This window comes from Perca fluviatilis, chromosome 20, assembly GCF_010015445.1.
Source record: "Perca fluviatilis chromosome 20, GENO_Pfluv_1.0, whole genome shotgun sequence".
NCBI lineage: Eukaryota > Metazoa > Chordata > Actinopteri > Perciformes > Percidae > Perca > Perca fluviatilis.
Window position 1 is genome coordinate 24,170,162 of NC_053131.1, and position 10,946 is coordinate 24,181,107.

Here is a 10,946-nt window from a genome sequence, read left to right on the forward strand (position 1 = left end):
AATGACATTTTCTCCTGTGGCCTCATCTCACACAGTTGCTGTTGTCGACACATGTGGATCTATGTAGCAAACATTATGTGTTAGTAGTCTGCCTCATGGGAGATGCCCGGGTCTCGAATCATTGTCAATTACTGTGACCTTGGTTATCAATCATTGGATCAGTGTATCTAATGTAAACGCAACTGTGGCGTGGATAACACGCCACATCTGCTCTTTGGGCAGCGCTGCTTCTTGGTTACCAAGCGATTTATTTGAGAGCCCTGTGTGAGGAATGATAGGTCGCAGTATAAAGATCAACCAGCAGCTCTTCCATAGGCGTACAATTATGTCTTAAACAGGCTGTTGCAACAGTATCACTCATCTACATTATACAGCAGTTAGTTTCGTGTTCCAAAAACATCCTAAAGAGTGGAAACTAGCTGTGCAGGGTTAAAAGCACCGTCCACAGGGAGCTGTGTTTGCGCTCAAGACCAATTTATTGCCGATGAACATATGGCCAATATTTTGTCTCACGTCATAGCAAGGGGAAAGCAAACACCATGCAATGTTAGCCAGTCAGCAAGAGCAAAGCCACTTGGCCAGCTATGCAAACGCTCTTGGACAATATGAGAAGAGGAGCACTTGCTTTCTGGGTATATAAACCACATCAGGCTTATCTCTGCACGCACTCCTGACTCCCATTTGGAGATATTTCATTAACTCTGCGCGCTGTCTTAACGCTGGCAACACATTCAGCCCCCTCCTGTCTAGGTAAGCGCACTGGATGCTCTAGTCAGTTTGCATACAGTACTTTCTGTTTTTACAGCGTAATAGACACTGCTTATTTTCTTTTGCTGCTATTTTATGCGCATCAGCGCGCATCTTATTCCTTAGTGTAGAATGGTCTTTTTTGAACTGTTTAAAATATGATGCGTATTCAGACTGTATAGGCCTGTGCGTTTTTAGCCTGAAGTAGTTGATCATTACACACTCTAGTTGGGCTTCTAGTTGGACATTATCGTTGTGACTGTACATGTGAGCGTGGCCTCAATCAAGAGAAATAATGGCCTTATTATCTGGAAATATGTAAAAGGAAAATTGTAAACTATGTTTGTTCTGAGAAGATTGGCTTCTCCAACAGCCAACACACAAAATAATACATGATAGATTACACACCGCCTCCATAAATGGTTACACCAGCCGTACTTAATTTTACTGAAGAACGTAAACGTGTGTCTTAATGTAGGATGGACATGGATGAAGATAACCTGCGTAAAAAAACATTAGTATTCCTTATATCACAACATGTGTCTAATTCCAATGCATATATTCGTAACATTATTGGTTAATAGAAGTTGTCCAAATGGGTGCACACAATAAGAACCCCCTGTTGTTTCTTAAATGTGCCGGTAGAGACCGCTAGAGCTCCACAGATGTCAACAGCTGTTAATGTTATTACTGCACTCACACACAGGCTGCCCAACAAGAGGACAAGTTGTCTGTACTTGTGTCATCTAGAACGGGGCAGATTAGGTTTTCCTGGAGAGGATGAGTTATTTATTTATATCTGTTATTTATTCATACAAATTTTCTACACATTTAAAAATAATAGTGGCCTCCTTTTTTTTGATTTATCTGAAGAAGTCCCGGAGACTCAAACCATTTCTCCCTCCTCCCTGCCAATGTCAGTGCGATACTGAAATAGGAAGTGATTAAAAAATAATAAACCCCTTTTTAGCAATTCGTCTTACACAGAAAAAGATTAAGGGGAATGGCACAGCGTGGCATGAAATTCAGCGTTACAAATAAACTGGTGGTTTAACAAATGAAGGCATCTCCTCGGGGCATGGGCGCACTGCTATAATCTCGCCGTGACATGTTTAATCATTAGAGGAAAGGAGACGAATAAAGACTCTTGCCCGGGAGGGAAAGGTGGCTGGTTTTCTGTAAAAAGAAAAAAAAATGATTTCTACCCTGAAGCCAAGTCTCCCCGGGCCATGGCTTAGCCCCCATAATAAATAAACCGGACCCGCTTTACCTGCATATCATACATAGGCTTTTAATCATAGAGGGAGGAAATCGGTCTTGTCACTCTGTACATTTATCATGGGCACCCTGAGGCAGAAGGGGTTACCTTTATCAAAGACTAACTCCCTGCCTGAGGCATCCAAACACGCTGAAATTCAGCGATTAAAGGAGAGAATGATCAACATTATTATGGATTCTCCTGCGGCATTCTTATTTGTGCATTCAATCGAAAGATTTATTTAATCAAGAATATAAAAAGCTCTTTCTTCACTTATTTGGGAACAATCGTGGGCATGCATTTTTAGGAGGGAATTATAATTAATCAGACGGGGCCCGTTTTGGGGGGTTCATCCGAAAAATTAATTGTTTTTGGATGAGTCCATTCTGCTGTACGTTTGATTGCAAAGCTGGGATCAGAAGAAAATGTAACGAGCTTTAATAATGAGCCAGTCAGCTCTGTTGCTTATAATATTAAAATGGGAGCACTGGCGAAACTGGTGATAGCATAATTATAACAGCAATGATCACATAAAAAGGTTTGTCTTGTGCATGCTATGCACAATGCAGTTTAATGCACAAAAGTCAGATGAGAAATAATATTTCAATGTATCGTTTTAGAGTCAGATGTGAAGATTAAGTGTCAACTGAACTCAAATAAGCGGGTGATGGGAAGCACCAGCCCTGCGCCGCGTATTGTCCTTTAAATCCTGATGCATCTGCAGCTCAGAGGCCCTGCTTTACCCCATCTTCTATCTGGTTTAACACCCCCAACACACACACGCACACACACACACACACACACACACACACACACGCACACGCACACACACACACACATTTCACAGGATTGAGGATGATTTACCCACGGGGAAAGCAGTGGAAACATATTTGCAACAATGGTTCAACTTTCTAAGTTTGTAAAAAAAAAAACGGGCTAGTTCATATTTTACAACTTAATAATTAAAAGAACAACACCAATAAAGAGCTAATAATGACACAAATAATAGAAATCGATATTACATAAAAAATAGCAACACTGTTATTATTATTTTTAATAATTATGAGTATTAATATTATGATGACACAATATCCATCCTGTAAATAATAGTCTCAAAATCTGTCATGTATTTTTACACTGATGTCATTTTTGCGTAATTGTACATAATTGCAGCCTGAAAGCATCCTGAGCAGATTTACTGGACTGTGAACATTTCCCGGTGCTTGTCCTTGTCCCGCTCTGCAAAAACAGTCTGCACACTGGCCACAGTCAGAGTGAAAAGGCAAGCGGCCTGTTTGAACTACCTGTGAAAGTAAACAGGTAAACAGAGAGCGATAGGCTCTCCAAGTGGAGTACGTCCACTTAGCCTGTGCACATTTACCTTTTCTTGCCGAAACCCTCGGCTCAATTGATCAAATAGTACATCCCCAGCAACTGACCACAGTCTGCAGCCCAGTGCCGTTACCAATCCTACTGTGACTTCCCCCTTGTCACTGTGCCACACGCAGCAAAAACAAAGCAGAATGACACGGGTGATAAGCCTGCGTGCTCTAACACACCCTGATTTAGCTCCACACACTTTTGAGGCACTAAATAAGTCTCAGTGAAATAATGTCCTGCATGGGCCAAGTCAGTCTCCTGATGAGATGCGCATAGAGGCTACAGCCTGGGCCATTCCTCCGCGGTGCGTAAAGCTCTCTGGGTGTCTGCTGCGGGCTGGATGTCCCTTCACATGTCGGATTTAGCTGTGCAGCATTACTTGGTGGATCAGGTCAGTAACCTCTCTCTCCCTTATAGAAGCTCAGGCGCTGCTTCAGTTTGTCCATATAGCCCGCGCTGCTCAATGGAGCCTTTGTGGGAGGTTGAGACTTGTGATTAATTCTGCCAGTCTGGTGAAATATTTACCTCAGGCCTGTATATGTCAGCTGCACTTCCATATGGACCAGAAACCTTAGAAACTGTGTTCCAGAGACAATCTGGAATTGAGGCAATGGCATTTTAGGTAATTATGTTCAATATTAAATTGTATTGCACAATAATACGATTAGTATACTACTATGGAAAAAAACGATAATAATAATAATAACAATAATAATAATAATAATAATAATAATAATAATAATAATAATAATAATAATAATAATAATAATCAGCAGCAGCAGCATAATCATAATAATAATCATAATCATAAAATGATTTAGAAAGTGTCAATTCAATTTAATTTAATTTCAATTCAACAATCTGTGGAACTGCAAGAAACTAAAAGACACAATGATTCCTGGCTTTCCTTCATGGAGACAGACTGTGTGTGTGTGTGTGTGTGTGTGTGTGTGTGTGTGTGTGTGTGTGTGTGTGTGTGTGTGTGTGTGTGTGTGTGTGTGTGTGTGTGTGTGTGTGTGTGTGTGTGTGTGTGTGTGTGTGTGTGTGTGTGTGTGTGTGTGTGTGTGCTGAGATGAAGGACTTTTCCTAACATTGTGGAAGGATCCAGGAATTGAATGAAGAGATAGTCCATTGAAAGCAGTTGAATGCCATGACAACTAGGAACAACCTCAGATTTATTCCAAACAGTTAGAAAGCATTGTGCACGGGGCGTCAATCATCTATTATTTCGCCCCTGAAATAAATGCAAAAACTGCGACCGGACAAAAGCTTCCAACAGGAGCCGGACATTTGTCTACATTTCCCCCATTGTCTGCAGCTTAGCAATCGGTTTGTATTTGTGTTTGCCCGGGTCCGACCACCCAGGATGCGCAGAGGACTTGCTAAAAAACATTGTGAAACATTGTCACCCACATCACATACTGGATAGGAGGCAGAGGGAGGAGAACGAAAGGGAAAGTCTTGAAGGGGAGGAAAATAAAGTAACCAACAATGGTACTCGGATTTCCACAGAAAAAGCAAGATGGAGCACTTTAGAGGGGGCTCTACACACGCAGAAAACAAATATTAGGATGCGCTGCCAGGATGAAGCTGAGGAGATTAATTGAGGGAAAATGCAAACGATTTTTTTAATTTTTAATAGTGTAATTGCATTATAAAGTATGCAGAAATATGTATACATAAACTGAGACAACACTGATGTAGGCCTATTGTTTTTTTGTTTACTATAAGCCTCTAGATGTCTGCTATTAGACATAGGTTATCACCATTATCATTATTATTATTTATTTCATTTTATATCATTATTAATACTGTTATTATTGCTGTTATTTTTATTAATGGTATAATCATTACAGGTATTGTTATTGTTGGCTTTATAGTCTTCATTATCAGTGTCCCATTTGGATAGGCCTACTGTCTTAAATACTTGCTTAGCGCTTTCAAACAAACAGAGTCCTGCTTCAGTTTCAACACTGCCTCTTGTCCTTAAGCCCTGGCAAAAATATTGACACAAAAGGTTTACATAAATTATCCCCGAATATTTGAACAATAGCCGCTCATCCTCGTTGTTCCCATCGCTAAAAATATTTCTTTTTTAAATACCCCAAAATGCAGTTTTTTTATGCATGAATATATTTTGGAGTAAAGTAAAAGGCAAAAGCTTCAGTGGGAGCAATTTGTTAAAACGGTCTTTTTAAGTATTGTGAGTATGAAGCTACTTGGAGGTTCTTTGTATGTAAATATGGTGTAAAAAAGGCCCTCCCCGTCTTTGTAATTAATTGACACGTTATACCACTCATCATGCTCTGAAGCACCAATGGTAGAGGCTCGGATCTCCCCAAAACCCACAATTTCACATCTGCAAACACTGTCTTCATCCACTTGACTCCTAAGACCCGCCCACACGTGGCCAACCTTTCGCGTGTTTTAATGCTTTTACACTGCAGGTTCATGTGTTGAGACCAACCTTATATGGACTGATCGGACAAGGTAATGGCTTATTTCCCTCTAGCACCCAGCAGTAGCACAGTATCCATGAGCCACATATAGCACTTCAGCCACTTTGGCATTCTTCCTGGACTTACAGACACTGAATCCACTGCTACTTGCTTAGGTAATGGTTATCCACAGTGGCCGCTTTGACTGTACTTCAGCGTAGAGCGACTCTTACTCGTCCTATTTTTCCTGAAACATCGCCTCTGCTTTTTTTTTTCTTCCTAAACAGCGGATTGTCCGAAAAGCTGGTGCAGCAACTTTTCCCTGCATATTTCCCCCCACCAGAATATGTCGTTGACCAACACAAAGACGGGCTTTTCTGTAAAGGACATTTTGGACCTTCCTGACACAAATGACGAAGAAGGATCTATCACCGGAGCGGAGGAAGACACGGAGGGATCGGAGACCACGTCCACGACAAAAAACACTGGAGTTTTGGTGCAAAGTCCTCTAGAAAACGTTCCTAATCTGCCTTTAAAGAATCCCTTTTATGATAGTAGTGACAATCCTTACACACGATGGCTTGCTACTACGGACAGTATTCAATATTCATGTAAGTAGAGTCTAAGAATCCTTATTGATCTTGTTGATAATGACTTCTGTGATATTTATAAGCTATGCGGTTACATTAAGCCATAATTGATGGCGTGCAGACTCCTATTCCATCCGAACGATGCCCCTGGGTGGCGTGCAGCATTCGTGTTTATGCACCGTGCACTGCTGCGCTCGTCTTGAGGCGTTTACAGCTCAACAAATGCGTGCAGTGTTTAGGCTCAACGCACTTTGCATTGTAAGAATGTGATCGATAAAGCACCGTGGAAAAACAAGGGCGCTGTAAGTTAGTCAGAGTATAAGCACGGTGTGAAATTTAAGACTGCATTCTGTGGGGATTTACAGGCAGACAATGCATCTTTTAATGCTTCACTGACTCGCTCTGCTTGTGGAGATTTGGGCTGAAGATTTAAGAATTACACTAACGAATTCAAATTGCCCAAAATGTCCCGGTGTTTTATTATTTAGCCATTTTATGTTAAAAATGTTATCTGTGTAATCCTGTTTTGACAAGTGCTCGATCAGGTTGTTTTTCTTGTTACGCAGCAGCACCATTATTTGCCAATGCACCCAAAGTTTTGATTGCTGAATAGATGGCTTGTGCTTATGATAAATGTCTCTGGGAACTTTACAACATAACATTTTGACAGTGTTTCTCCCGTTTCTTGCCGCAGTGCACGGTCTATCCGCCAGCTCTCAGGACTCGGCCAAGTCCCCGGAGCCGTCCGCGGACGACGAATCGCCGGACAACGATAAAGAAACTTCCAGCAGCGGCGGCAGCGACTCCGGCAAGAAACGGAAAAGGAGGGTGTTGTTTTCCAAGGCGCAAACTTACGAGCTGGAGCGTCGCTTCAGGCAGCAGAGGTACCTGTCCGCCCCGGAGAGGGAGCACCTGGCCAGCCTGATTCGCCTCACCCCGACCCAGGTGAAGATCTGGTTCCAGAACCACCGGTATAAGATGAAGAGAGCCCGGGCCGAGAAAGGTATGGAAGTGACCCATCTCCCTTCTCCCAGGCGGGTGGCCGTGCCCGTCTTAGTCAGGGATGGAAAGCCTTGTCACACTCTTAAAGCTCAGGACTTGGCGGCCACTTTTCAGGCCGGGATCCCCTTCTCGGCTTATAGTGCCCAGTCACTCCAACACATGCAGTATAACGCGCAGTACAGCGCCGCGGCCACGCCACAGTTCCCAGCACATCACTTGGTGCAAACGCAACAGTGGACTTGGTGAGAGAAATTATAGAGACTTGGCTTGGAGGCACGGTAGGGAGTTTCACCACAAAGCAAAGAAAAAAAATAAAACGCAAAAAACAAAAGACTTTTCATTTTTGCAGCTTGACTCATATATATATACTACCATTTTTATTCGGGGCTCATGTGTGCGCCGTGTTTACATGTTTTCGTTAAGAGAACTGGGTCCGAACCTCTCCCTTATAGATTTTATTGAGAATGTCAATGCTCTTCTTGTGAATTTTTTTGTAAAGTATGTTGTGTGTTGGTTGTAGAGATGTTTTTCTCTTTTTTTTTCTTTTGTCCCTTCGTGTTATTATCAGCACGTACGAACCACTTTATAATTATAGAAATTTTAATTTCTTGCTTCTTTTATGGACCGAAAAAAATATTTATGGCCATGAATAAACACTGGCAACTTTGCAGCTATTTTCCTTTTGTTTTTATTTCCTGTAAATATTTTGTGGCAAATGTTTGCAACATAGAGAGCTTTAGGGAGCTTAAAGCTGAAGTTTGGCCTCTATATATTTACACAAAAACAACGGGGGAGTGATTTTTGGCAAAACGTTGTGACTACACATATGTAAATAACAGTGTAGCCGCGCGGTGTTGGCTAAATATCCCACAATTTTTTATAAGGATTTTAAAATAAAATGCTGTGTTTTTGAAAAGAGGGTTTGGTTTATATAAGTGTCCATATTCGATTTGATCATCTCTGAAAAGACATCTAAACATCACAATGAAAGGCGAGGAGTTAAACACTATATTGTGGGACAGAATGGAGCTTGACTCTGGGAATAAATCTCTAGCGCACTTCAGTTCTTTCTTTTTAGGCAAATTTAATCCGGAGAATATTTTTTCCCAATCCGAACACCTCACTAATAAAGAGCCTAAAGTCACTTGTGAAATGGGACCAAAATCCACTCACTTAATATAAGAGGGCTTCTTCACACAAGAAGCTTTTGAGTCAAAAGCTCTCCTTTTTGTCAGCATTCCCACTCCCGGCCTTGGGCGTAAAGTGGCAGACTGTGGGGGGAAAATCGTTTTAATGCAATAAATGTTTTGTTATCTTGTTAAGCGCTAAACTGCAAATAGAGCAGGAATAATCAATGAGTCACCAGTCTTCTTTGTTTAACCACGGCGAACGGTCAACTAAAATACGCACGGCTTAGAGGGGCTTTTACCGCCTAATAAAGTTACTTTTCATATGATCATATAACGTGTTAGCAATGACATTCCACATTCAACTATACTTTGCTCTAATAGTCACCATCTTATTTAAGGTGAAACCAAAACAAGCACAAATGGCTCCCCAGTGATCCGTAGCGCACTGCGGATTATCAGATCCAGTCAATATCTTGGGTAAATATGATAACCTAGTAGAAAAATCTATGCATCGTGTTTGTCCCGGGACAAAAAAAATCCCACAACAGATGTTAGAGTCGCCCCTATCATCACTGAACAAACAGCCAAATTGGGCAGATTTGCTAATTATTTACAGAATTGAGTCTCAAGGGGCTACTGCTTTTGTGGGCGACGCAGACTCAATTTGTCCCGGACAGAGAGGTTTTGTGTTTCAACACTGGTTGAGCGTGTAGGTCAAATAAATCAGCAGTTTGCTTATATTGTTTCGTTTTTGAAGTATTTGTGGATAAACAAGAAATGACGCGTTGCTTATATCGTGCCAAGCATCGCCTATATAGCATATTAAGTGTGAGGAGAAATACGATATGAGATGGGAATTATGAAGTATATTGCCAGAGGCGGTGATGAAGGACTGGCTGTGATTGGATTGTTGTGGTTGATATTCTGGCTTCTTAAAAAAAAAAAAACGAAAAAAAAAAAAACGGAACAAATGGGATTTAAGACTAATATTTAAAACCTCATAGAAAAATGTAGACCTTTGTGTGTCTCTTTGCCTCCAGATGTTGCCTCTGTGATGAGACAGTTTTGTGACTCTATCATTGCATAATACAGTACACGACACAACAGTAGAGACAAAAGCCCAGGCCTGGTTTTGCTGGATGTTAGAGGCGTGCATGTTAACGAGCATGCAGCAGCAGCAGCAGCAGCAGGAAAGGGGCTGCAGACAGTGTAGATAGAGAGACTGACAGAGTTTCTTGGTGCTGTTCAGAGTCAGGGAGATGTATCCTTGGGCTTTTTGTCCTGCCTGTCACTTGGTGCCATTGTGATCTTTGCTGCACACGTTGTATCCCATATGGGCAGCTGGGCTCGGACAAGGAGAAAAGGATCTCTCACAAACCCCAAATTGTATCAAGCTTTCAAATAAAGCATTGTTGTCTCTCAAAGAAAAACGAATTAAAAATTCGTGCTATATCTATTCTGGTAAAAAAAGAAAAAAGAAGCCCCATTCACAGATAACAGGGAGTCCTTCTTCCTTGATAGAGCTATGCCAACAACAGCCTTCTCATTTCTCTTTCCCCTCTCTCCCCCGTTCTCCAGAGTGAAAGGCGGATTATTGTCTGTCCAAAAAAAGTCGCTCGTCACAGCGCAAAAAAACTATTTTTAATACCAGACAGTGTTCTTCCTTATTTGCTTTGAGTCCCGCTGGTATGCGTAGGCCTGTTTCTAAAATAGAATTTGTTTTATGGATTTCCGCATCAGGTGTAAAACCGAGCTGCTGCGAACATTCCAAAGATTGGATTTCACAAAACCTTTCCTGGATTTTGCTGTAAATTAGCCTATACCAAGACGCTTTTCAAACTGGTAGCAATTACAGAATATGCCAATAGTAAGGTTAATTAATCTAAGAGGTAAATGTTGAAGCTTCCATTTGCATTCTAATTTCATTGTGTGTCCGATGATCTGAAAGTGATGCAGATGTTTTTTTCATGGGAACCAAAACTGGTGATACTGGCAGGTGTTTGGTGGACTAATGCGCCAAGATTGACTGCCGTTGGAAAATTTGAATTTATAAGCCATGAAAATGGCTCTTTTATTTCTAAATGTCATATTTTATTATGCATTCATATTTATAGATCTTTTGTATTTTATTATACCTTTTACAAAGCAACCCCCTTTAAATCTAAAGCACTCTGGGCCTGTTTGTCCCCAAATTTATTTTAGATTTAAACACATTTTTAGGTCAACCCCCCAAAAAAATGGATTTGTGCATCCAGTCACGCTCTGTTGTGTTTGCGTCAAAACAGCTGCAAAATAAAAAAATATCACCTTTATCAGCCTTTATGGTAAACTTTTACGGTGAACAATTTTCGCTTTGCAACCGTATTTTGTCATTAACGCACCAGAAAATTATACCACCCCT

General features: G+C 41.1%; 1 protein-coding gene across 6 annotated transcripts in view; it reads left to right on the forward strand.

The window, feature by feature from the left end:
- Window positions 1-685: 685 nt before the first annotated feature.
- The window catches only part of nkx2.2a (NK2 homeobox 2a), a 15,764-nt gene continuing 5,503 nt past the window's right edge, over window positions 686-10,946 (forward strand). Inside the window, exons 1-3 of one of the 6 annotated variants that reach the window (XM_039785002.1) lie at window positions 686-750; window positions 6,111-6,434; window positions 7,084-10,946. The exon at window positions 7,084-10,946 is cut by the window's right edge and continues 364 nt beyond it. In XM_039785002.1, the coding sequence (XP_039640936.1) occupies window positions 6,170-6,434; window positions 7,084-7,661 (843 nt within the window). In that variant the 5' untranslated portion in view covers window positions 686-750; window positions 6,111-6,169 and the 3' untranslated portion in view covers window positions 7,662-10,946. Of the gene's footprint in view, window positions 751-3,717; window positions 3,777-5,751; window positions 6,435-7,083 lie in introns of those variants that run through there. The other 5 variants (XM_039784999.1, XM_039784998.1, XM_039785001.1 and 2 more) reach the window with 5 other exon arrangements.